Genomic DNA, 27,500 nt, shown 5'->3' with positions numbered 1-27,500 from the left:
AAGATAACGATTTTATTGATAACTTCTTGTTAGTAAAACAGCTACAAGAACAAAATTCTGGCCCTCGCGTTTGTTTACATGAATGCTGCGTTTGACAGCTCATGGCTGCGTACTTCGAAAGGTAGGCCGAGGATTTGGCTGCTTAGCGTGAGTTCAAACCTCCATCAATTCTAGCACGTTCTAGTTGGGGAAGAGAACAAAAAAAAACGAATTAATTAACAGCATTTCGATTACATTCGCAGCGAGATAACATTAAAGGGTACAACGAAGGACTGCGGAAAATACGGGAATACGGAATAGAGTTATGCATTATAAACCAACGATCTGCAGCAACTCAATTTTTCTTAACGTTTGCTACTGGACTGGACACAACTGGACAACAGTATCGGGACACGGAACATAGAAACTAAACCAGGACTCTACACAATCACTAACCGTAGCGGCATCAATGATAAGTATCTCTTCTAATCGATCTCAATAATGGTATCTTCGATTTCAATCACGCATACAGAATCATCGCTGTCGTTCAACGACGGAGATCGCTGTCGTTCTGATGAAATGCTGGCTGATCGCCGTGATAAATGAAGTGGTTTTTGATCGCAAACGATTGTGCTTCGCTCATTGAAACTGGTCGGGTCTTCCTCATCGTCGTTGTCGTCTTGGGCGCCCTCTTCAGAATGCGTCAACGATCCCGCCAGTCCGGTATCGTTGGTCGAACGATCCTCAGATAGGCTTTTCTTCAAGTATGTTTCGTCGTTTTCGTCGCACACCGATTGTTGCTTGGTTGAGGAGAAAATGGATGCATCTGGCATATCGATCCCAAAACTTACATTCGTGTTGTTACAAGCAGTCCGGTCCTGTTGCAGCGTATCCTCCCCATCGTGCTCGAACGTTCCATCGGCGTCGATTTCCTCGATGAAGCAAGAACTGTTGAATCGGGTGCTGTACACCTTCCGAATGACAAAGTTACCCTTGGCGTTGCTATGAAATTCGTTGCGACCCGCAAAGCTGAACTCTTCCCGGTCGATCATGTTGAAGTCTTCGTAGACTTGCGATGAATTCGACGCCATCGTCGCTCCCGCTGCCGGTGGTGCATTGGTGGTTTCAAGATCTTCGTTGAAATCCTCCAAAAGCACACCGTACTGTTGACACTCTCGGATCGTGACCGTATCGAAGTGCACCATGCACTGATCAAGCACCTCTACGCCGTTCATGCACTTCTGAATGGTCGTGTTAACGAGGCGGATCGTGCAATCGCTGTTGCTGTAGATGCCAGTCGAGAACTCTTTGATGAGACAGTTTTCGAACGCTAGGTTACAGTTTCCGAAGACGACGACGCCTTGCTTGGTGCTTGAGGTAGGATCTCCGGTAAAGCAGCAATTGCGGAACAGCACGCTTCCCTCCTTCACCATCACACCGGTACGCACGTTTGAGCAATCGAGATGAATGTTTTCCAGCGTAAAATCTCCATCGATCGTCAGCAGCACACTATCATCATCCTTCGAAGCGATGGTGGCATTGCTTTTAATCGCCTGTTCGTAATTCTCGAGGAAGTTTGCATTACCAACACCCCGGAACGAACCCCCGCTGTTGAGGTAGGCCAGGAACTTAATGTTTTGTCGCGTACCGGGCGGCAGGTAGATCGCACTGTCCGGACTGCAGTGATCGAGGGCGTGTTGCAGTGATTCGCACATTTTTACCTGCATCTCACCATCGATCAAAGCCTTCGTTCGCTCCAGATACTCCAGCTGTTTCTCCACCGTATCGATCTGCGTCACGATGAAGGCCAGTCGCGATTGCTCCGTAAGTTTTTTGCCATTCCCAAAGCGCACCTTTTCGAACACAGCTCGCATGACCGGGTTCTCCAGGATTTCCATCTCATTTTTGATGGCCGCAAGGCGCATGTTTAGCTTCAACAGATCACACGATCGTTCGTTTTCCAGGATCGACGTATCGTTGAGCTCCTTCTCATCGTTATCCGCTTCGTTCTCTGGGCAGTCGTCCTCCTCGTCCTCCCACAGTTTCAGCTTTCTCTGGATGTAGCGTGCCTCGGCGAGCAGGGACAATACGTGCGACGATAACTGCCAGGACATGGCTTTGTTCTTCAGATCGTGGCAGAAGCGGATGCGCGATTCCAGATGCTTTTCGACCCAGCCATGATCATCCTGCTCTTCGGCGTCCCACGGCATCCACAGGTTCTGGTAGAAGAAACGCAGCTTGTCGATGCAGTCCGCCGTGATGGTCACGTTAAGGGCCGGATTGTTTTGCTCCCGCAGTGGCCAGAGTTCTTCCAAATCCACCACCAACTGCTTCTCCAACAGCTGCCCATCGTCATCCTGTATCGCCTCGACGATGAAGCTGGCCTGCAGATCATCAAACAACACCTGATCCACGGTGCCGAGGACGACCAGCGGATACTTGACCGAGAGTTTCTCGCACACCGCCCGGGAAGCCTTCCAGAGTGCTTGCCAACCCGTCGGTTCGACGACCACTTCGATGTAGGAGATCCACTCCGAGCGTACCTCCGACGCACGGATGCTGCCACCACCGCCGTTCAACACGTTTCTTGTCTCCATAAGACGGGTAAGAAAGGTTTTCTTAAATTCGTACACTTCCATATTGTTATTTCGAGATGCTTCCAGGAAGACGCGCGGTTCTGAATTGTTGTTGGAATCGAATTGGCGGTTACTTCGTTGGTATTTTGAACGGAACCCCAATAAACCAGCAGCTCGGCTGCTTTGTTCGGGTTTTCGGCTGCGAACTTGCCAGAGGGGTCAACTGTCAACCCGTTTATAACCTCGGGTTTCCGGTGTCCGGGCAGCGATTTTTGTTTTTGTTGGGCCGTGAATTGGAAAACCGACGGACGTAGTGGAATTCGTGGCAGCTCGGAAAGGAAAAGCAAAAGTTATCCTTCCCATCCCGTCCTGTGCCGTGTGTTTTTCCGTGCGTGTGTTTGTTCGTTTGTGCGCGCGTTCTTGTGGAAAGAAAAGGTGTGTGGCGAGAATTTTGTCGCTAGAATTTCGGTCAACTTTTTATCTTCCATCATCATCATCATCCGCGGCAACGGCTTCGATGACGGCGGCGGCGGTTTTACACTCGTCTGCCTCCTGTCCTTCTCCGTTGACCGCGCCTAGCTCACCGTACGTTGCAAGGGCCGTTTGCCCGTTTATCTGACTGAGAAAATCGGTTTCAGAATACAACACATCCAGGGGGGTCCGAGAGTGCGTGCGCAATCATCTTCGCCTTGACGGCGGTTGCCATGACTCAAATTGTGCATCGCCTTGGCCTCGCCTTGCCAGTGCAAGGTGCATTTTGGGTTTTCGGTTTCCCTCTCCGGCCAACGCCGGTTTACGTTTGATCAGATTCGCGTGCGATTTTCGGGAGGAACCAGAACCCTCTCGGCATCATCATCGGCACGATGGCGGATTCTTCTTTTCGGCCCTTCGCAACAGCGCCTCAACCACCGTCACCGTCGTATATCACTGCGTACGGCGCCTGTCACCGTAAACATTCGCGGCGCAACAATAGCTTTTCCAACTCCCGGAGGGGCACCATCGCACATTTGTGTAAATGTTCTGTATTTTTAATTTAGAGTTTTCCATTTTCCTTCGTACCCGATTAGCATTTTCACAGCCAGCTAGCCATCAGCAGCAGCAGCAACAGCACGGCCGCACTCTGGTGGTGGCGTGTCAGTGGTTTTAGTGAAGTTACGTCGCATTATTAAAGGTGTTCCCTCTCGTGTCCACGACGTCGTCGCTTTTCCCCGGGAGTGGTGTGCCGGTAGTTCGAGGGTCGGAGTGTGCGAAATCCTCCTCCTGAATTTACGCAACCCGTCAAGGTGTGGAAAAGGGGAAGAGTAATTGTGTGCGCGCTGGATGAAAGTGTGTTTCGCTGTGGTTAACGTTTTCGTTGTATTCTTGTGCACATCTCCGAAGCTCGGAAAGTCCGTATCCCCGTGTGTTCTACAGTGTGATTAGATTTTTTTGGATCAAAGTTTAATTTGAGTTAAGGAAATTCGCGACAACTTATCTGCGTGTATCCAGTCCATCGTTACACCAGGTAAATACAGGATTATTGATTTCAGTTGACACTTTTTCCCGGGAAATTCATGCAGGCTGCAGAAGAGCTCGGCATGATACAAACAGACTCGCGCTGTCCCCCTCTAACGCGACCTTGAGCCCTTAGTTTATCGGCATGCTCCTAGCTGGCAGGATTTTCTGTGGTAGCGAGGAGCAACGGCGACCACAATGCTCTCTTGGTAATGTAACCTTGAACTTGTTCCTATAACATCTCCCCGTGCTATAGCAACCTTCTCTCTTCGATGTCCTCCATCCTCCGCTAGGAGAGCATTACGGCTTTTCCTGTCACGTACGCGTACCCGATTGGAATATATGAACCAACGTGAGGAAAGAATGGGAAAACTGTTGGAAGCCAAAGCAAATATTAGAATGCACCAACGGCAGCAGCACCAGTCCGGATAAACATACCAAAAGACCTGTGTCGAACATGCGATGCTTGTCATTCATAACATAGCAGGCAGGGTAGTTCATGGGCGTGGGTTCATGCTGCTTCGTTGATGGTGCACCGCAAACACACGGAGGAACCAAGTACAGAAAATCAGGTTCTCAATCAAGGTACTTTAAAAAGACAGGTAGCTTTATCCAGAACAAATCCCCGATCGTATTTTAGAAAAAACTTCAGAGTTTGACATTCACGGGATGGTGGGATGTTTACTTCGGGAACGCTCTTTTCGGAGCTGTTTTCGCTTTTATGTGGTATTACGACAGTTCAAATTCACGAAAAGTGGCACGAAAGTTAAAGTTTATGCAAATATTCTCAAAATTCTTCCTAGTGTTTCAATATGGTATCGGTCCGTACGTCTTGTCACCCGGCCTAGAACAAGAGCTAGCTAGCGTTCCTGGACCGTGCTCACTCGCTGTAAAACACAACTCGGTCGCTCGAATGATCTTAAATAGAGAGATGAATCATTTAAACATTCGAAAAAGAGTGAAATCAGGTACTTTCCCTGATAAAACAGACCAAACTTGCCCACATCTTCTTCTTCTTCTTCTTGAAACTCACGTGGTTTTGTTGATAAAAAGCGCCCTGCTATGAATGTCAAACAAATTGAAAATGGTGACCTGTCAAAGCGGTTAAGATGCTACCTGTCTTTTTAAAGTACCTTGTTCTCAATTATTTATTGTTCAGCCAGGCGTTGACTGTTACGTCAATGCAGGGATATCAACTACCACCTATCGGTTCTTTGCTTCATTTTTTGCGATAAAATTGATTATCCAATTATTCAACAAATTTTACTTTCGTTTAGGTATTATTTGTTTTTAATTTTACCTTTAATGACTCATTTCTTCCCATCTTAGCTCGCATCTTAAACCGCAATTTGCTTTGCTCTATTTACTATACGGGAGTTGGTGGAGTGCAAACATCCTTCCAAGTGCCTGGTACCGGGGAACAAGGTACCACGATGGTTGTGCTCCGGTAGGAGCGAATGCCGCCCGCTTTCGTTCAAGACCACTCTCGGCGACTGTTTGCTGATAAGATAAGCCGAACGTTGAGCGGTTTGTGGTACCGTTTTTGGCCAGGGAAAGCGACGAGTCTCCCCTCCCCCCGGGGGATGGAGCTACATCGCGAATGATGATGGTTGAACGCATTTCGAGTCAAGCAAGGGGTTTGGTGACACATTTCGGTAGAAACCCGTCGTCGTCCGATGCCTTGTCCTACGAAGGGATATTGTTTCAAAATGGACCTACCACCAATCAACCCGTATGCCAAAAATCACTCAACGTCACTCTTTCGGGTCGCTTATTGTTTAAGCGACCCGCTAAGCGACCCGATAAGCGACCCAACTTCGAGCAATCAAAAAAGGCCTTTTGCGCATGTATTGGTGTCATTTTCGACGCATTTTGCGATGGTGTGTGTGTCATCCTGCCGTATCGCTGTACCCCGTAGCCCCCCCCCCCCCCCCCCACCAAGTATATTTCGGATCAATATAAAGCATGCAAAAAACTATGATTTCAATTTCACCAACTTTATTCATAAGCGTTTTCACTAATCTAACACACAATTCTCATTTGTTAAACACTTTACGAAACACTGCACTTACGGGCAACACTTTTCCGCTCTTCTGCTGCCTGCCCTTCGCGTTGCTTGTCGGAGCCAAGGTACTTTAAAAAGACAGGTAGCATCTTAACCGCTTTGACAGGTCACCATTTTGAATTTGTTTGACATTCATAGGAGGGCGCTTTTATAAACAAAACCACGTGAGTTTCAAGAAGAAGAAGAAGAAGATATGGGCAAGTTTGGTGGTTTTATCAAGGAAAGTACCTGATTTCACTCTTTTTCGGATGTTTAAATGATTCATCTCTCTATTTAAGATCATTCGAGCGACCGAGTTAGGTTTTACAGCGAGTAAGCACGGTCCAGGAACGCTAGCTAGCTCTTGTTCTAGGCCGGGTGGCAAGACCTACGGACCGATACCATATTGAAACACTAGGAAGAATTTTGAGAATATTTGCATAAACTTTAACTTTCGTGCCACTGTTCGTGAATTTTAACTGTCGTAATACCACGGAAAAGCGAAAACACCTCCGAAAAGAGCGTTCCCGAAGTAAACATCCCACCATCCCGTGAATGTCAAACTCTGAAGTTTTTTCTAAAATAAAATCGGGGATTTGTTCTGGATAAAGCTACCTGTCTTTTTAAAGTACCTTGGTCGGAGCGCCAACTCCTCCTGAAAAAACACAAAACATGTACATTCACGTTGAACGCGACGCGATCACCACGCTTGATACAAATAGCAGTTAAATTACTTACCAGATCATACACGATCTCGCAGACGTCGTTACTGCGGGTGATAAAAGCCTGCAAAGATAAGAAACCACCAAATATACGAAAATTATGCGTATTTTCATGAAACTTACCAAGCGCACGATCACCGACGCTCCGGCCATCTTGAAGGCCGAAGAGAACTGGTTTACAATTTTCTCTTCCTCCTTTTCTTTCGCCACCTTCGGATCGGGCTGTCTCGAAAGTTCGTTGGTATCACATAACACTTAAAAATGTTCAACATTGCATAAAAAAGTGTTGGAAATGCAATAAAATGCAATGTGATATGTTGTTTTTAACTCAATATTAGTTTTAACATAGTTTTGGTCGGTATTTCATGTATTATTAACGGAAAAACTTGTGGTTAAAAAAACACAGTTTCGTTTCTCGGAGAGACTCTTTCACGAACCTCACGATCGTTAGATCTGAGAGAGAGAACTCTCGCCGTCCCTTTCTCACGCGGCCTTCGGCTATGGTTGCCTGAAAAGTTCCTAGATAGCTGATCACACCCGAAAATGCTAAACATTGCACAAAAAAGTGTTTTAAATCGAATGAAATGTAATGTTACATATTATCAATAATTAAACATGGTTTTTAAAAATGTTTTGAGCGGTGCTTGATGCATTTTTCAATGAAAAACCTGCTCTTCATTTTCATCACTCTGGGGAACTTTTCATCGCGCCTCAAACTCGATCGCACACAGTTGCATTCGCGGTGAGCACCGCGTGTGCCGACACGGCAATGGTGAGACAGCACCAAAACAGCAATAGGAGCGAAAGAAACAGCATGTACTCGAAGGAAATATCCCTCTGCTTGAAAAAATATCCTTGTCATACGGGAAACGACTGCATCCAGAGTGTGGTGGGCTATGTTTTCGATAACGATTTACAGCCGCAACATGTACCGAACAACACACTCGCGACGCTTGCTACGACCTTTGCCTGCTGCCTTGGATTGATTGACGACGAACTCCAGTGAGAACTTATCGGAGTGTGCTGTGCATCCTCCACATGTGTGTTGGTGATGCCAGCGCCAGTCAGCAGAACCATAGACTCCCCTCATGAGTCGCGACGAATCAACAACGATGTGTCATCGTTTATTAAAAGATGTGGAAGCAAAAAAAACCCTCCCTTTTTCCCCGTACAAAGCAAGTGCGGAACTTGGGACATTTTGCACAACATTCAAAAAGAGGCCACAACACCAACGAGTAACGGTGATAGGCCTAAAGGGGGTAGGAAGCTGGCTCCCACATGTTTGTGCTTACTCTATAACGGCGACCATCAGCTGCCACAAATGGAGTTACTTTGGAGACGAAGCTCGCAAACGACGTAGAGGCGGTGACTCCTCTAGCCAAGGAACAGTTAACAGTCCCCCGCGGCTGTTGGTGACGTAATCGAAAATTGGGTGGAATAATTGGGCCGGCATGAATTGACTTTACCTTTTTCGTGTCGGTCCTCGGTAAAGTGGTCACATGTGTTCGCACAACCACTCTACGCTCTTCCTAGATGAGCGAGAAGATTGAAGATAAGAGGAGGGCCGCTCGCTTGGCCATTGATTGATGTGCACAGAAACCTGGCGGGCTAGTCAGTCATTGGTTCTGGTTGTTGCTGGCATTCAGCATTAGCAGTGAATTGAAAATAATAATAGAAAAAGAAAAGAAGAATGCAGCTTATGGCTCACTATGCTTTGAATGAAGTTTTCAGTGATCCTTCGGGGATTTAAAAAATGTCAATTTGTAGATCCCGATCCTCGCTGATCGCATCTTAAACTGGTCACATAACTAAGACTTGTTCGTTGAAGGAACTCGTGTCACAGTCGTTTTCTCGCTCATTTCCATTTCAAACCAAAGGTGCTCCGAAGCGCATCTGGTTCTCGTTCTCATACTTATCATCCTGCTTGAGAAGATTGATTGGCCTTCGGGGAAACGTCAAAACACGGGATCCAAACACCACAAGAAAGGTGTGCGTGTGTCCGCTTCATGGCCAAACAATAACAATGGCCATCGACTCTCGCCAGATTCTTCGAGGTAGCGTCGGTGGTAGTGGGGGTGGCGCCTCTACCACCCTCCTTTTTGTCTAAACGGCGTCGTCGAACGGCTTTATCAGGAATACCTTTGCGCCGCCTCAACATCATCATGCTTCTCGATCTTCGATCGATCGAAGAATGGCCATATGATGGCCACTTGGGTGCTGCCACTCTCACACGAAACAAGAGACAAGAGGCAGAGGACTATGCTCGTTACGCGAAGAGCGCGTGCAGCACAACATCATCAGCCCCGAGCCACGATGGCGTGGCGAAGAGGTGGTGTTTAGGAAAGCTAACGGGAATGTGTCGGTTTTGGCGTTGGCAGATCCATAGCCCCGGGGGGAAGGGCCGGAAACCTGCGCCGGACCAGCGATGAGATAGACGGCGCGTTTAGAAGAGGCTTAAAACTGGCTTCCACAGTGTTCCAGCGTGATCATACAACGATCGTTTAATGGTATGCGCCAAAGACTGGTTGAAAGCATTGGAATCTTCCTTATGTCCGTCTAGCCAGAACATTGGAACGGTATAAAATACTCATGCCAGAACACGACATTCCTATATGTCTTGCCGATTTCCGTTTGTTCCGTGATAATGGACTAAGTAAAGCTGAGGGTGGCGCATGGTATAATCTCACATCATCACACCTGTGATGATAAGAAAAACCTGCGGAGTGCACCACCCTCTCGACGAGTTATCGAGATGCGAAAAGCGCGGCGCAAGGCTTGCAAATGATGCGCAAATGTAGTGTCCGTCGAATGTGGTTTAACAGCACCGCAAAATGGACGCGCTCGAAAGGTGCGCTGGGAGCGACCGAGAACACCTTACCCCACACCACCCACCAAACCCTAGATGATTATCGCTCACTTAGCAAACGTTTCGTAATCATTTCGTCCGTCATTTTGTAGCCGGCTGTACTGTGGCTCCGGCTGCTGCTGAGTGTGTTGGTGAGTTTTCCAGCACGGCGAGAAGCGCCACGCTGTGTTGCTGATCTCATGCGCTAGCGTCCACCTTACCCGTAGAAGCAGCAGAATGATCATCAACACCTGAATGTAAGATTTAACACATGTCACTCACCGTGCTTGATCTCTCGCTCTCCATCTCTCCGTAGGCGCAACACTCACACTTGTGTGATGGTTCTTTTGTTTCGGGAAATACATTTTCAGAAAGACACCACGAAAAAGAGAAAAGAGCCACCACGGTGTGTTGTTTGGATGGCAATACTCGATTGGTCCGAAAACCAATGATTGACCGTTCGTTAATTTATGTTCCATTCCATTCAACCCGGCGTGCCACAGCTCACTTTCGGTCATCAGCGTTGGACGAAACGGCGGGTGCCGCTTGTCGCTTGTGTGTGGATGCTGCTGTCGCCGAACGCCGTGCGACCGAAACAAGTCGAGAAGAGAGAAAATTGGGAAGCCATCAGCCGAGAATGGGCGCGAATCTCGGCACAAGCAAAAGGGAGGAAGGTTAATGGCCAGCAAAGAATGTCCAATCATTCATTTCGTTTGGCTGGCAGGCAGAAGGGTTTGGATTGGTTTCGCGGCCTCTCGTCCGCGGGCGTCTTGTTACGCGTTCGAACCGGTTATCATCACTGGCAGGTACTCGCTGCACTCCGACATCTGTTTAGTGCATCTAACAGACCATTTTGTAGCTCGAAACTCGAACTCAGAAATGCAGCACCGAGGAAGAAGTGGTCTCTAGCCACCTACACCGCGCTTTTGATATCTTATCACACTCTCGGTGTCTGCTGTTGCAGTGTTTCTCAACAGCACGCCACTAACTGCTCGGTTGTTGTGATAGTGAACTAACACGCCATGGAATCGCACACCTTCGCTGACACGAATCTTGCGTAAGGGCGCCTCGCGTCGCACGCTCCAAACTGTGTCACAAGTCGCGCCAGTCGCGTGGTGCTAGAGTGGCGCATGATTACCGTTTCCATCGCAGGTGTATAGACGCTGATAAGCGAAGCAAAAAAGTGGATCAAAAGAATGTGGCGCACATATTCTGTCGCATCAATCGTTATGCGCCTGGTGCACCGGTTCTCAACGATTGATGAATTGCGCTGTGGTGGCCTGGGAATTGATTCTCGATTCTGGATTACTTTCGCGAGTGAAGAAGACGATATTTAGCAGTGATCGCAACAAACGTATAAGGAAAGGGGCGAGAAATTGTTCAATTGAATGTTGAGCTAAGCTAAGAACTATATATCTTCTTTTGCTCATTTGTAGGAAGCGAACTAAAAGTCTCAAAAGCTTGTTGCTAAGCCCCCAACGGTCCACCACACTTCGCCTTGTTATCTGTGAGCGGTAATTGAATTTTCCGTAAGCTAATTTGCACACTCGAACATATCTTCTGCAACAGTTTAGCGGCGTACCGCAAGCCAAAAGAACGAAAGGTTTTTGCCTTAAGAACATCACGCGGAAAGCGGAGCGGACTCTACAACCACACCCCCACGAGGAGAACGATGAGGAGACGGCCACGCCGTTAGAATGCGCGATTTGCCGTCCGGTGGTTATGCTCCAATTCCCCCTTCGCTGCTACTCTCGTACGATCGGTTTCCATTTCCAGCGAACCACTGCGACATCATAATTGCTGCGAGTTGTCAAATCCAATTAGTGGTAGCAGCAGAGAGCAGCAGTGGAGGGAGGGACACACAAATCGTCGTCAGTCGGTCGGCCTGGCATGGCCTGGCATGGCCTGAACGTAACGCAGACCGCGCGCGCTGTGTTTGCCTTTAGTTTGATGTTTATTTAGGCTTCGTATCGACAGGAGGGAAGCACGCATTTGTCGCTACCAGTGTCGCTAATGTGACCGAAAGAACATGGCCAATTGATGGCCTCTGGGGCCTCGGTTTGAGTTGAATCGAGGTGAAGCTGAATCTACTCTAATCCTAAAGCCACCGGCAGCAGCAGCAGCAGCAGCAGCAGCAGCAGGAGAACACTGCTTATCGAGCGCTGTGAGCGGGAAGACACAAGCGAGACACACAGAGGGGGAGCCCACTTTTCCAAGGGAATGGAAGGGAAAACGGGATTATCTTTTGGGGGGCAACCGAGAACCGAGAAAACGACCAACGTAGGATTAGTAGCAGTACGGGAGCTGCTGTGGTAGCAATTGATATTGCGTCGACCTTGCGTCGGTAAGAGATCGGATTACACGGCAAACATCATCGCGTAGCTCCCGCTTGGTGGCGGGAAATTGGCTTTTTCCCGTTTCAACTGCCTGCCAGGCCGGCTGCTCCATCGGCCGGAAGTTGTTGAGTTCCAATCTCATTTGCGTTCAGATCGGCAGCGTGACGATGACGGGCGCCGCCATCCGTCGTTGTCTCTGAGGAGTGTTGGGTGCGAGCCAGTGTCAATGATTCCAAAGCAAAAGACAACCACCGGTAGCAGCACTCTGTTGCTTCTATGGAAGTCGTCGTTCTGGTTGAGATCGTTTGCCTAGATTGCAATGCCGGCTCCCCCGGGCGTTTGGCGTCTAGCTAGCGACCTGTATGCTGAGTGTCTGTGTGTTTGTCGTTCATGTGTCGCAAGCCAAAGCTGTACGGGTCTGGTTGCTCGCGTAAAAGCGTCGTTCTCTGGGTTTATGAAACTTTAAGCATTGAAGGAACAATGCCGGAGAAGGTCAAACCACGGCAGTGACTGGGGAATGCGAACCGAATTGGATAAAAGGTCTGCGCGCGCGCGCGCGCGCACAGAGGCAAACACACCGCCGGATAGAGAATGTGTGGCCCAGGTGCACAACGTGAACGCGAAGGAAAGGAGCAGCGTGGTTATGGTGTGGTCTGTTGCATGTTTATGCGCCAGTGTTGCTAGAACTTTATGTTATACGGTGTGCGGGTGAGGTTGCAGTTAATTGTTGCAGCCAAACTCGAATGCTGGTCACATTCCCGGGCTCCACAATTGCGCTCCAGTTCGCATCGTTGTGGATTGTGTACGATGGCCCGTGTGCATTCCATTCGGCTGGTGCGTCTGGCGGTTCTTGTAGCATTAGTTCAATAGTGCGTTCACTTGCACTCGAATTAAGAAACTCGGTTGCAAGGAAGCTGGTAGGTTGTTGCCAAATATTATCCATGGTAATTAATCTGAAGAAAACGGAACAATTCTAATTAATTCCAACTGGTTTGCATAGGTCTCGGTCGAGCATTGTGTATGTTCTGCATTTGCGTCATTCGAAGGAAGGGAAGTTTGTGTGTTAAAATCTGCTGCTAAAGAACAGAATGTTTTAGCTTTCGGCCAGTGATCTCATTAGGACGCCACGATATATGATATCTTGCGATACAAAGCACCGCATGCTAGATAGGTTCACATGCTCGTGAATGAGTTACTCGAAAGCGTGAACAGGGATTAGTCCCCCTACAAGCCAATCTTATCAGTGTTGCAGCTGGCAGAAAGAGAGGTGCCGTGCACTGGATTGATCACTTTGCTTTGATCTAGCGCGATGACGGTTATCGGAATGATCGAATGGTCAACGAGTTAACGAGATCGTGAAGAAAGTGATTTGGTCATTTTCGCGTGTCGCTTACGTCGCTTACGTGTGTCGCTTGTGTGGTTCGCTATTTATGGTGAGAAAACATGTCTGAGAGATCGCGAAAGTGCGTTCCTATACCGGCTGTCTAAACATGATCGGTGCGCTCTCCTATGATGATTGTGCACGTGCAACCATTGACAGCGAAGTGTGTGTGTCGTTTTTGCTGGACAGGTGATAAACAGGTATTGCATCTGGAAGGGTTCGAGGAAGAGAACAGGAAGATCGAAACAGTTTCATAACACCATAGTCACCAACGAACGAAAAAAACCATCGAACACCGATCTTTAATCGCACACGTTACACACACAGACGGACTAATGCACATTAAATGTCTGTTGCGCCCTCGGTGTGTTGTTGGCTTGGGTTGGGCAAGCCCAGAGTGCATCAAAAGTATCATTATCATCTGGTTCGTTGTCTCTCTTGGGTGCTACTAGCCTGCAACCGATGTTGTAGTTAGCATAAAAACGTGTGCTGCAAACCACGGCCTATCGGTTGCTGCTACCGGCGCTGTTTGCTTTACACCTTGCTCAACGCATGTTGTTGGCTAGGTCGAACGGATCTGGAATCCGTTCCGTGCAGTCATTAACCAACCATTCAGATAAGGAGAGAAAGAGACAGAGACCCTATATCTAGGAAAACCTTTTTTTTTTGTTTTAATGTGGGAAATATGTAAAACTCCTCATCTCTGTGGCTACATCACTGGCATCCCCTTTTGCATTTCACTTTGTGCTAATAAGACGATGATAGGAGGGGGCCTTTCCTACTGATTGCCAATGAGTTGTCTTGCTTCCGTCGAACAAATTTGCGTTCCAAATGTGCCTCCACGAAGGCGGGGCAAACCGTGCATTTAGCTGCATTTTGTTTCAGTTTTGTGCAGTGAGTGATGGTAGGTACTGGGTGTCTGCAATAAACGTAAGAAAAGTGGTTTGTTTAGGTTTCTGTTTTATGCTATAATTGTTACAGCTCAAGAAAGATGCGCATAATGGCGCGTATCTTCTGTTGTTGTTGTAGTGGTCAACATTGAATCATCATCAGCTAAGCTCCCTGTTGCTTGTTGGCTTTTCATTGCCGTTTTCAGCAAAGATTTATGCTCTCGAGCGCAATCGTGCCGTGCGTGCGTGCGTGCGTGGATCTGAGTATGAGCAAAGGCGCAGAACGCGCCAATTAAAATCTACGATGGTTCTTAAGCAACGTACTGCTGCTGTTACATGCCCGATGAAAATAAGCAAAGTTTGTGTTCCCATCCCAAAACATTGAACGTGGCGTAAAGGTGTTAGGTTTAATGTTCGGGCTCCTCGTTAGTAGCAGCACCGTCGATCGTAATTGTTTGCCGTTATAGATGAATCCACACCTAATAAGGCGAACATGTGCGTACAGGGGTTCAGCCCACGTTTAATGCTTCTTAATTGGTAGCCTCGAACATCGAGTATTGCGAATTTAATGTGTCTCTTCTTTTCCGGAGACTTTGCCAAGAGATGACGATCCAGTGTCGTGTGCAATAGTCTAACATTGTTGCATTTCCGGTGTAAAATGAATTGGCAATAGAATAACCCCTGTAACCAGTCAACAACAGCGACACAGACGGAGGACAATCCCTGGTTCGCAAACGGGAAGCTGCACTAGTTTCACCATTAATGATCCCCGGTGATCGAAATGATGGTTTTGTTGTGCCGACCAAATCTGCTCGCCTCGCCGCTACTCTCTTGCAGGAGCAGGAAGCTTTTTCGAAGCTGAAACCGGATCGGTCTTTGTCTGTCACACCCCCTTTGCTCCCGTCCCCGTGGCGCGAGATCACGAAAGGAAAAGAGGAATGTTGGCTGGGTGGTGTGCAAATGTCGCTCTGCGTCCGCGGACACACCGCGGTGGCAAATTGGCGTAAACAATCAAACAATCTGGGCCAAATGGGCAACAACCGCGGACAAAACCTGCTACGTAGTTGTGTATGTGCATATACGCAATGTAGTGGCCGCGCTAGTCGTGATCAGTTGCGCTCACCGTCAGACGACAGACAATATGTACCTTATGGTACATCAAGGGGAGCGCTGTTAGTGACTAAATGGAAGTATTTCGTTTTTTACTAGCTGACGAAGATCATGTCATGTTTTTATTGGTTACCTTGGTCATCTGAAGAATGTGGGTTTTTCTGGTACTTACTTCAATTGAATTAGGGAATTCTTAGGGGGCCTCCATTTTACTTGTTTGTAAAATCTCTTTTACGATCGTTATTTTCTTTCTTTCCAAGTTGAAGTTCTTCTTATTTACTTATTTTTCTCTTTATTTCTTTTAACTCTTCACGTTTCTCTCAGCTGTTAGCTGGCCGAAGCCGAAAGCTGAACTTACCAGCAAACAACCACCATTTCACTTTCGATAAACTTGTTCGCCATCATTTTGTGATACCATTTTTCGATCGCTTCTTGTCTGCAGTCCTGCAGGCGAGCAAAATATGTGTACGTCCGATTGTAAACCGGTAACGGTTTTTACCGGTTTCGCGGATTTCGATTGTTGGCCGAAAAAACGCAACGTCGAAAACGAAACGCTGACGGCTACTCAAAGGGTGGCGAGAGCAGAGGACATACGTGGAATGATTTTTAATGTTAAACTTCTCACTTTCTGACACACATCGAATATCGAATACACCATTGCCGTGGCGGTGACAGTGAAGATGATTGCGTGCATTTGGCACGAGGGTGTTGCAGCGAATTTGCAAAAGAAGGGCAAGCAAAAGTGCACTCGCCGCCGCCTCCGCTGGCATATAATGCCACGATCGGTAGATCGATCGAGCAGCATATATGGAAGAGGGGAGTAACCGAACTGCATAGTAATCCGATGAGTAACGCCGTCAGCAGCAGGTTGTATAAAGTGAAATCATCTAAAACCCCGATTGGAATGGCAACCCCGGAGCAATGCCCCAGAGCAAGTGCAGAAAACGGAGAGATGAAGGAGAAAGGGGCAACCTCCCAGAGAGAGAAAGAGAGAGAGAGCGAGAGCGAGGTGCGTTGCGGAATTGGTGGCAGATTGAAATGATTTCCGAAAATCGAAAGTTGTGCCAGGCAAGCTCGACAGCGCCAGTGGTACGACTCCTCCTGGAGGATGACGATTTGCATGGTAACTGGTTGACATTCCAGCACCAGTTCCTCTTCGTTGGAGCCTTCGTATCATCACGATTCACAATTTGCATCGATGCCATTTGCATTGCTTGTGGTGTGTATGTGTGTTTGTGCATGGTAATTGGCGAATTGGATGCACGCACGCTCGAGCACAACTGCTGCATGCACACCACACCCGCCAGTGTGTGGTGCATCATCGATTGATGCACTCAAATACGCTCAGCTGACGCGATTATGCGCAAAGCGTCGATTCGATAACGCTTCGTTTGAACCACGATTCGATTGTTGGCCTACCGTTTACCGAAGACCTTTCGCTGTAGACCGTATCGCGGATTTTGTGGTGATGGTGGTGGAACGTGTCTTGAATACGCGCAGTGTTGCGGTGTGATAACGATGGCGTGCCAGACATAGCCACTGCTTCCAGGGGGCCTTTTCCGTTGGGTTGACATAATCGGCGTAAACGGCAACGATGATTCTCGAATGGCGCTTTTGTTGTTCGCGATCACGGTTAATCGACATGCGCGCCGCCGGGGTATGTACGGCATTATCGATGAACGCCGCAACCGAATGACAAGGCAATCGATTGGAACCGTGGAGCTGCTGAAAAGCTCTATATGGTTTTTGGTGGCGATTACGAAACAGAACCATTCCTGAACCACTTTTTACGTCACATAACGGTTGCTCTAAGCAAGATTGATTGATTCATAGTGTCCGACTCCTAACGGCCACGATTCCTGCCGCTACTGTTCGGTTTCAAGATAAGGTTCTTTCGACCGCTGGCGAGCATGATCCAATGTGCTAATAATAAATCCAAACCTCCTTCTCCTCAAGAATCACGCTCACGCTCTCCTTCGATTGAATTTGAGTGTTTTTGGTCCGCCGTAACACGTTTTGTTCATTAGGAATTCATGATACCAGCCCCGCGAGTAGCGCCAGTGCTAAGTCGAAGGTTTTCGGCTCTGGTAAAACAGTATAAAAAACAAACTGGATTCCTTCTTCGCCCACTTATCTTGCTATCGAGACATGCTCTGCTTGATAGCACTGTTCTCTGGTGGTGTACAATCGATGCGTCATTTCTTCTAGAAGCTAATGTTGGTTGCGACACCGTCGAGCGACCACACAAGACCAGGTTCTGCTGTTGTAAGACGTCGTCATAAACAATGCCGCTAATGAGCACCGTTTAAAGCACGTGCTTTTTGCGTCCCCAATTGTTACAGCTATGGACGATCAACAGACATTCCGTCACTTCATCGTTTTGTTCGCATCTTAATCGCAGCTTAACCCGTGAACGCATCAGCGTGACACATTCCGGGGTGGGTCTCATTTGATGGCGTTCATAGTGTCCTTATGAAGATCCGTGGCACACTGGAACTAACCAGACCCCCCGTTCCATTAGTAGTGCTGCGCTTTGGTAGTGAGTTTTCAATTATCGCAAAACCGATCGCTGCCTACCGCGTATCGATACACCACCATTTCCATGGCAACCAGCCAGCTTAGTCTAGTCTGTTGTGGCCAATGAAAGAGGGAGAACTAGGGGCGACGGAACTAAAATTGCGTTCCGGAACCCAAGCAAAAAAAAAAGGTACGCTAAATGGAGAAGGAAAGTGGAAAACTTAATCGAAAGGAAAAGTGCATCGCCTGGTCTGCGCCGTGTCGGCATACCGGCCGCTGGCCACTGGCACGTGGGAGGCCTTTTCGGGGGCGCGTCATTGAACCCAAAGCCGCCACCACCCACCCACTCGCTCTAGTGCCTCATCCGCACCTCGTGGCTTTCGATTTCGTTTCGAGATAATTATTTGTTTTGTACACCATCATCGGGGCTAGGCACACAGCCAGGTTCCGGGGCCGAGATTCCAGCCAATTTTCTTCCCAATCTCCAGCACCAGCCACCACCAGCAACTCAATTTATGGGCCGCGGCCAACAGAGAAAAGAGAAATGGATTCAGCACCATAATAACAACCAAAAAAAGTCCGAACAAGAAGCACAATGTTGATGATGATGATGATTCCGGTGTATCGAATATCGTTTACCGCGAGTTTTTCCGGCGGATCGGCGGCCGCCGTTAATTACTTCGCAAAGAAGCCTCTCAGCTGCTCGGCTCAGCTCTATGTACTGCTGTGTGATGGGTCAAGATCACCCGAGAGAGAAGAGCCTTCAAACTTTTCATTTCATTTGCCGATGGTGGGAAATTGATCAGCCGTGAAATGGCGTGCGGATCTGGAAGAAAGTTCCGACAAAAGGAGCAGAACTACTACCTAGGCACCAATCAAGTGCTCTAGTGGGGCAAGACAACTTCGCTAGTCATCATCATCATCATCATCTTCTTCGGTCGATTAACCCGGCATCGAGGACCATGAATGAGGGGCAGGCAGTTGTTGGTGGTGAAAAACGATAATATCTTGATGTTCCGTCGGTAGCTGGTTGACAGCATCTTTACTGTGATGAGCGCATTTAGGAGTTTGATATGTCCTGTCTCTTTTCAATCTGTTGCGAGAGGTCTATACAATCTTGCACTACCATGACCGTGATGATGATGCAGGTGTGTTAATCATCTTCACTACCGGTGTCACAATCATGGATCACCGTCATGGATCTTCACTTCAGTGAGTTGTTGAAAAAAATACACACGGCATGAGGTGGCGACAGCTGACGACGCTGTAAACGCCATCGCGAAGGTCATCACTAAACGGTCGATGAGGTAACGGCGCGCTTTGTGGTCTCTCTCTCTTTCTAGGGTCAGCGAATAATTGCGTCCGTTTAGCTGTCGTTTTAGGGAGGAATTTCCACCTTCGTCTGTCGCCTCAACAACTCCCCCGGTTCGTGGTAAATTCCTCCACTGCAACATCGAGACACATCGGTGTGTAATGGATTCCATTCGTGTTATCGCGGCGCTGCGTGCGTCTGTGTGTGTCATGTTTTAACACTGGGCAAGATAGCGCGCAACTGACTTCCCTCCATTCAATGACAACGAAGTCACTTCAGCCCTTCAACCGGTGCCCGCCTCATGAAACAATCAATTCCTGGCTTCATTTCGCGATCAGAAATCACTGGTGCCGAGGCCGAAGCCGGGGCTGAGGGGGCGGTCGTCGATGTCGTCAGTCTAGCACACGCACCGGCGGAGTCCACGAGTTTTGCTGTCCAAGCCAGTTGACAATATCGGGCCGGTCATAGATAGTGTGACGAAGGTATTTATTGACAGTTGATAAAAGAGGGCATTATGCTCCCACCATGATGCCGCCTCTATCACGTATGCCTCAAGAATTTAGGGGCCCTTCCGAGCCTTGTCGCACCGTGGTTTGCGTGTTTGGAGCAAGGTAGTCAGGTTGAGTCATGTTACGACTTGATTGGATGGGGGGGCGCACATTGATAAGATTTCACCGCAATCTCATGATTGTTGTCGGTATTTCTGGAGATGTCCAATAATTCTAAAAATGACTTCCCAGTTTATGTCAGCAGCGGAGGGCGGTGGCACTTTTCCGCGACAAACCTGCGATAGAGCGATCAAAACGCTATAGCGATCATCCCAATTAGTGCGCTACACAGTTACACAATACCGGGGACAGGAATGTTCGGGCACACAACGCCTTCAATGTTAAGACAGTTTCCCCGAAAATGATGTAAACGCATTAGCGAATGGAATAGTTGATCGGCTGCCGTTGTCGTCGTCGCCGCAAAACAATAATCCAGTTCAATTCTGTCTCTCGCACGCTGTCACCGCGCATTATGTCGGTCCAAATCTCGCCCAGCACCGGGTGAGGAAAATTGGGAAAACTCCAAGTTTGCTTCTGGAGAGGGGAAAATGGTCGCGGGTTAAGTCATCAACAACAACAACTAGCGAAAGCGAAACACTTTGTTGCTGATCGTTGCGAAGAGAAGAAGGGGGGGTATTGTTAACGGGCACGCACTATGGCCGAACAGGGCGCAGCATTGCATTTCCGCGTAACGTGAAACCACCGTGCCTTTCACAGCACAGGTCGTGGATGCCACAACCGGCTCTCGATTCTGTCGCGTTAAATCTGGCCCTCGGCACAAGTGGTTGGTTGGACGCGCCACGGTAGCCATAACATTTGTTGCCGATATATGCTCTATTGTGTCTCGGTACTGGCGTGTGTGCATGTGAGGTAGAGCATGTCGGATGGATTTCCATAAGCAACGTGTGTGATTCGGGCGGCCCCGTCAGCCAGAATTGGGTCACTTTCGGGGTGCGAAGCGCGCCATGGACAGCGGGCAAACTATTTTCATTAAAAAGTTGACTCCCAAGGCAACTCCACAGTGGAATGCACTTTTCGTTTGAACCAGCAGCAGCAGCATAGCATAGCCGTGGAAGCTGGATGATGGATCCCGATGATGGAATGTCCAGAGAATGTTTTTGATGCAAGCAATCAAGTGCCGAGAAGAAGGGAACCAAAAGAGAGATCGAAATCGGAAGGAAACAAACATAATCATCCAATTCCGTTCTGTTTATTAAACTGTGAACTTGATACCACCGCGGGTGGACAGGGCCCCAGCGTTTGGGGTTTTTGTGGTTGTTCACCAAATGTTTAGTTACCCAAGACGGTTTTGGGACCGCAAATAAAGAAAATATTTGAGTTTTGGCCTTGGCCCCCTAGCGCCAGATGTTGCTGACGCGAAGAAGAAATAAGAAGGAGATCTTCTTTCATCAGCGGCAGCAGTGCGTGGTCGTTTCACCGAGAAAAAAGGGAAAGATAAATTCACGATGCGTGGCATGGAAAGCCAACTTTTTGGATGGTTTGATATATGGACACCACGATGCTATCGGATGAGATACGATTCTGCGTATTTCCCTATCCGTTGCGTCTGTCTGAGTTGATTGCTAACTTTCGGCCAAACCTTGTATCTTGTTTCAGTGGCGGAAACTTTGACATGAACACCGAGAACTAGGGTATATGTACATTAACTATGTGTCTTACTTTGTATTTAGTCCCCCAAAAAAAGAGACCGTGCTTCGAGTTAATTGATTCCACTCGAAGATTCCACTCCACATTGTATCGATTTCCATTTGCACTGTACAGCGGAATGTGTGATGTGTAAACACAGATGAGTAAGTGCTGCTTGAGAGAGAATTAGGGTAAGAGATCCACTCTGCGTTGGAAAAATGGGCCTCTTTTTTGGTGCGCCTTTTGCGAAGGCTCTGAAGTGCGCTAGTGCGTCAACTGGATGGCCATACTATGTAGTTCCGATGTTTGTTTATTTGTTTCCGTACCATCGGCCTAGTGTTATGGCGCGGCGAGAAAGCATAGCCTTCGAATGAGCTGTGAGTACGATGGGTATAAGCATAACAATGCGTCTGTTACAAACTATCTCGGCCCGTTTGGCGAAGATGCCGGAGATTAAACATGGAATTCTCATTTCCATTCTCTCGTCCGTTATGATGCAGAACGTTCTTGGGGTAGTCGCCTCAGGAATCGGCATTGTATTGCGGAGTGAGCGTCACCAGACTGGAACTGCTGTCCTATGGTTATGACTAATTGAAAAATAACGCGCCTTACAGAGAAGGAAACAGTAACAAATTACGGAGATGCTGTCGTTTCGAATTTGCGGCATTAAAGATCATAACGCGTTACTGTTTGGTCAAGTATGGCGTACAGTGCAGTTTTTAATGGAAAATTCAATAGTAATTTTATCTAGAGCTAGATAGTATTTACAAATAGTTAGCGTATTGCATCCGGTATTAGCACACTCGAAGCGCGCACGATCGCGATCAATTGACGCTTTCAAACAATTTCCCTGCGAGATATGGAGTTTGTATTTGCACACACGTGTATCGTACATTATCTTTCAAGTGTGCACCCCGAGAAGCTACGGTACGATTTTGCGGATCCACCTTTTACCACCTCGCTCGTCGCTATCTATTGCCACAACTGATTCGCGTCTGTTCGAAGTGAAACTTTCCATTCGCAATCGCCTGTCGGTGTCGCGTCCGGAAAGCGTTCCAAAAGACCGAAGATCGCAGACATGATGGCCCGGTGGCCGGTCGTTACTCGAGATTTCCCTCGGCATTCCGATCCCCGGTCTCGGGGGTCCTCATGATATGCGCATTCGACAAGCGCGCCATGGACCAAGGTTAAGGTGAAAGACGACGATCCGCCCCGCGAGATCGATCAGAGTGAACCGGAAGAGGTGGGGCCAGGGAGGAAGGGGATCGCGACAGCTAAGCAAAACCGGATGAACCGTTCATCGATCGGGTTGAAGATCGGGTTGAAGATCGGGTTGAAGATCATACCGAAGAACATGTAGGGGTGTGTGTGTTAGTTTCTTTTTTCATTTTCGGTGTCGGACGCACCCTATCATCGGCCACTTCCGAACTTTCGTTTGATGATCAGACCGATCACTATCGATCGATGGATCGGTCTTTTGGATTGTCTATCGATTCTCTCATACGCAGTACAGTGTCTTTGATCTCGTATAGATAGTGTGCGAGCGATCCAAAGATCGTTTCATTCGTTCCACTTGCTTCGGCAAAGAAGGAAGGAGGAGTTCAATTACTATCGTCTGCCACCCCGTAATCGGTCAATGGCACTATACACCACATCCAACTCCCCTATCAAACTGGTTTCATCGTTAAGCCAGTGTTTCTCTTGTACAGCATATCATGATCTATCGGCGCGGCTTATGACGCGTCTACGGCGAGTGCGTGATGCACGCATTTGCTTCAAATCGATCACCTCTGCCCATATGTCGTATGTGGACGATTTGGAGGACTTGCGATGCTGCGACATTGTCACAGCCATCGACGCTAGCTACTTGATCGAGAGCTAATCCATTGGTAAATTATGATAATTCCCCCGTTCAAGCTTACTCCTTTGCGGTAAGCTCCATCCTCAATCTAAAAGGGGGAACTAGAAACACAGTGTTGGATAAAGGTTGTTGATACTTTCTCCTCCTGTAGCTAGCCACGTGAGGTGAGGAGCACGCCTCGGGGATCTAGCATGTGTCCATCTGGTCCGACGTGAACCGGGCTGCTGCTGCTGCTTTCGCTGTGGTCAGCATCCCGTCCCGGCCCGTGAACGATCCCGAAAGAGGTGAGAGTTGGTGATAAAATTCGGAAACTTAGTGGCCCTACTTGGGATGGCGAAGGGAAGGGTACGCAACGGAATCGAATAAATTCCTTTGAACCGCGCCCGCGCGCGATCGTCACCCAGGAATGTCACCGCCGAAGGCGGGTGGTCACTTCGGGAACTTCGGAACGGGTCAGCGGGATCGCATCGTAACGTCATCGTTTGTTATCCCAAATGCGCCATCGGACATTGCCGGCTCGTCGTCGGTGGGGTCTTAGATGAATATGCTGATGCGAGTTGAATGTCCTCTCTCTGACTTGGCCTACACGATCGTGCGTACGCGCCGATCAACTTCATCTTTAACCGATCTCATCAGTGGGAAGCTTTACTGGTCTGGGATATATTGTACAAACGGTAATTTTGCGGAAGGAACAACTTTAGCTAATCGAACAATGCGCCGCGTATACACGAGTCCCTGGAAGTCGCGGCGTCGGTAGCACAAGTGCGAGAGACAAGTCGCCAGTTGGCGCCAACATTAATTTAAAAGTTTCTACTTAATTGATGCCTCTGCGTGGCTTGAAGTGCTGTACTACAACATTAGCATCATCATCATCATCATCAACTGAGGCCTGTGATCGCTGGTATCGTAATATGCAGCTTCCGTTTGGTGTGATCCGTCCACGGTGCGTGTCACCATGATCTCCGCTCGCTACGATCATCAGTCATTCGTTTTGCTCCGTTTGCTAAGGATACAGAGAAAAACGTGTTTCTTCAAACCCCCAGCGACATTAGCCATTTGTCGAAATAATTCACTTCACCACAAACTGCTGATAAAGCGGCTCACGTGTGGTGAGAGATGCTGGTAATGCTGATGTGACGAGTGAAACGATGATCATGCAAAAAAAGGAAAAGTGAATCGATCAACCTGCAACTAATGCTCCTCATCGAGTTTGTTGTCAGGTTTCCTTTGGGTGACTTCATTAGCTCGGAAACGGTACGTTTTCATGCAAACGAATCGTTAACAAGAGATCGCGAATCGATTCACCGAAATCGGTATTCAAACGCGAATCTTCAAATCACGAAACCGGAAGCAACATTGGAGAGTGTTACCGTACGAGACACAAACGCCATAAAAAACGGGGTGGGGGGGGGGGGGGCTCTCACTGGTCCGAAATGTGTGTGCATTTCATCGTAGCAAGCCATTCATCGAGATATCCAACTCGCCGCTTTCTGGTGGATAGAAAATGCCACAAAACTCGCCGATAGTAGCAGCTGCGCGACGCGAATTCCAGAGAAGATACATCTTAAGTTTGGTGCTGGCGGAACCTACCTTCTCTCCAGTTTCCAATTCATGGCATTCTCCTCCTCCTTCTTCTGCTGCTGGTGTGTGTCCCCTCGTAGTCTGGAAAACAAACTCCATGGCATCTTTCGGGGCAAGAAGCAACCTTCTAGCGCGTAGTAGTCGCGTAAGTCGTCGTAACGGGGCTTTCTTCTGGTTGCGCACTGGTCTCCCTTAAAAAAAAAACGAAGCTTCATTCAAATCGTTAGCATAACAACGATTTCCCCGGTACTGCTGCTAGTAGAACGCGCAGCATCTTCCAGACCCCGGGGTGCGGATCGCTTTTGGTTTGTAGATAGAGAATTGGTTGGCGAGTTTGCCGAAAATGGGGAATGTGGTAGACGACCGCGGAGAAGAGTGTGATGGTGGTCAACCTGTTTCTTCGTTCGTCCGTTGGTTCACTCTCTCGACCTCCCCCGGAACCGGTTATGAATCTCTTTCGTGTGGATACCCACGGGGTGGTCTCTGATACCACGTTGAATGGTGCGCAGGACGAAGGCGGCTACAGCGGGAAGGGGAAAGCGTGACAGCAGCAAGGGGGAGGGTAAGAACGAAGTGAAGAAGGTGCCAGCTTTCGGGATGAGGCCACTCTCGTTCGTCGCGTTCGTCGCGTTTGTTGCTTGCGTGTCGTATCCAATATTTCCGGCCCACGACCAGCAGCATTACGTGGCATCTCGGCCTATCTCCCGTGGCCAACGGTGTGCGGTGCTGTGCTGTGTGTTATCTCGCACACCACCTGCGAAGGAATTTCGGGAAAAGAGCGAAATCAAATTAGTTCCCAGCGTTCTGGAGGCTCCGGTTTCCTCCTTTTTTTCTCGGGGCAGCACAATACGAGAGCCAGAAGCGGATGCTGTCTTTTGCTGCTGGAAACGTCATGAAAGGTAGCAAGAAACCAACATTTTACAAATTGAATTCCGACGACACGTATGGTGCACGATCTTCTATGTGGACTTTTCGCTTATGGATTTCGAAAGCCATTGAAATCATCGGTGTGGAAGCCGCTTCTTTAAATGATGGATCGTTAAAAATGTTAAAAGTTTTTTTTCCAGTAGACACGTGGGAAGAAGAATTAGTGTATCGACCATAGACGTTTGTTGAAATTGATTCGCCAAAAGATGCTCCGCAACGTGGGTTGTAGAAGCTGTCGCATTTATGATTCGATGTCTGCACGTTAGCCTGTAGCTCGATATGGTATCGGTTCCTAATTTGGGAATGGCGTTACCGGTTTGTAGGCTTGAAAATTGAAAGAAATACATGTGTGCCTATCTATCCAACGCTTCAATCTCAATGACGCGATATTTTTGATGCTGGATTACGATTGCGAAATGTTGTATACATCCGATCAGCATCCGATCTTTGCTTAGACACATCAGTACCTCTTAAAGATAAGCTATTTTCCCATAAAAATCGATCGCTAATGTTGTCGAGATCGGTCCAATGATTGATCAACGTGTGCTGCATTCCATGGTTCCCCATCGCCATCGGTTGGCTGTTAACTGTTTCTACTAGTCCGTTTTCCAACACGTTGTCACAAAAACAGGAAACGCAACGAAACGAAGCGGAACGAAGCGGTTCGTGGATAGGAGGAGGAGAAGGAGGAAGCTGTCAGCATTGCTACCGGTGTTCACACACATGTGAAAGGTATTATAGATCGGAAGTGGTATTGTGTCCGCTGTAGTCTGTCTGGTCTGTCTCTGTCAGCTTCCAATCGTTGCACTTCACGATATATAGCCCTCAGGCGGAGTTTGGTGGGGAGGAATATGCGATCGAGTGTAACACTTGGTCGTTTTAATTGAACCCCCCGTCCTCAGGTGCACAGTTGGCAATGAAATAGAAAATGTTATAAACTTCCTGTGGAAGCTTGTAGTAAGGGAATAATATTTTACAAAATGCTTCGACTCGAAAAAAAACGAACTCTAATATTGATTTGTTGCTTTATATCCCCCCCGGTTCTCTCTGAACTGTGTATCAGCTAGCGATAAACGATAGCTGAATAGCAAAGAGTGTGCCCGTAAGCCCGTGCAAGGCTGTAAGCAACTCATCGCTATTACTCATCGATTTACGCGCAAGTCTCTCTGTGCGCCCGGTGTCAGTCGGGGCGATGCACCTTTCTTCATCACTGCGCTTCATCTCCAGTGGAAGTGCAAAGTAATATCGTGCCAATGGGGCACGCATCGTTGTCGTCTACAACCAACAATCGTCTGGAGGTTAAGGGCGAGGTAAGACCGCTCACGAAATGCTCCCGTAGTAGACCGACCCTATGATTCATGCAGAGGTAAAGGGCTGCTCCTGCTCTTGGTTGCTGGTGTGAAAAATGCTCCATTGTTTCAAGCCCATTGCCGGAGCGCGGGCAGCGTAAGTGCAGCTATGAAATACGATGTCTAAACCGAACCTCTCCCCGGGGTGGTGGGATATGATTCCATTTTGCACCGTAGAAGCTATGGCGTCTATAGATGCGCTAGCCCTATCGTTCCGTATCGGAGAATGTGAACGAAAAGCGCTGGAAGTCGAGTATGATTTATTCGAATAATAGCGAGAGAGGTGTCTACCCTGGCCTGGCCTGGCCATGCTCATCCAGTTACTGTTGAACGGAGCATTCCCCGGTTAGCCGTTTGGGTAGATTCAGCTGAAAGTAATAA

At 48.2% G+C, this 27,500-nt stretch overlaps 3 protein-coding genes across 4 annotated transcripts in view; 1 reads left to right on the top strand and 2 right to left on the bottom strand.

The window, feature by feature from the left end:
• LOC125948404 (transcription initiation factor TFIID subunit 13) overlaps positions 1 to 453 on the bottom strand; it is a 1,073-nt gene extending 620 nt beyond the window's left edge. Inside the window, exons 1-2 of the mRNA XM_049674392.1 lie at positions 436 to 453; positions 1 to 180 (exon numbers count right to left, since the gene is read on the bottom strand). The exon at positions 1 to 180 is cut by the window's left edge and continues 92 nt beyond it. The gene's annotated coding sequence lies outside the window, so the exon portion shown is untranslated. The remainder of the gene's footprint in view (positions 181 to 435) is intronic.
• LOC125959559 (uncharacterized) overlaps positions 1 to 2,749 on the bottom strand; it is a 7,341-nt gene extending 4,592 nt beyond the window's left edge. The window contains exon 1 of the mRNA XM_049692384.1: positions 606 to 2,749. Within this exon, the coding sequence (XP_049548341.1) occupies positions 606 to 2,618 (2,013 nt within the window). The 5' untranslated portion in view covers positions 2,619 to 2,749. The remainder of the gene's footprint in view (positions 1 to 605) is intronic.
• A 94-nt stretch (positions 2,750 to 2,843) lies between these two features.
• Positions 2,844 to 27,500, top strand: part of LOC125948395 (protein kinase C and casein kinase II substrate protein 3) — a 34,638-nt gene continuing 9,981 nt past the window's right edge. Inside the window, exons 1-2 of one of the 2 annotated variants that reach the window (XM_049674380.1) lie at positions 2,844 to 2,990; positions 3,623 to 4,059. The gene's annotated coding sequence lies outside the window, so the exon portion shown is untranslated. The remainder of the gene's footprint in view (positions 2,991 to 3,622; positions 4,060 to 27,500) is intronic. The other variant, XM_049674378.1, reaches the window with a different exon arrangement.

The sequence above is a fragment of the Anopheles darlingi genome, chromosome 2, assembly GCF_943734745.1.
Source record: "Anopheles darlingi chromosome 2, idAnoDarlMG_H_01, whole genome shotgun sequence".
Classification (NCBI taxonomy): domain Eukaryota; kingdom Metazoa; phylum Arthropoda; class Insecta; order Diptera; family Culicidae; genus Anopheles; species Anopheles darlingi.
This window is presented reverse-complemented; position numbering and strand designations above follow the sequence as displayed.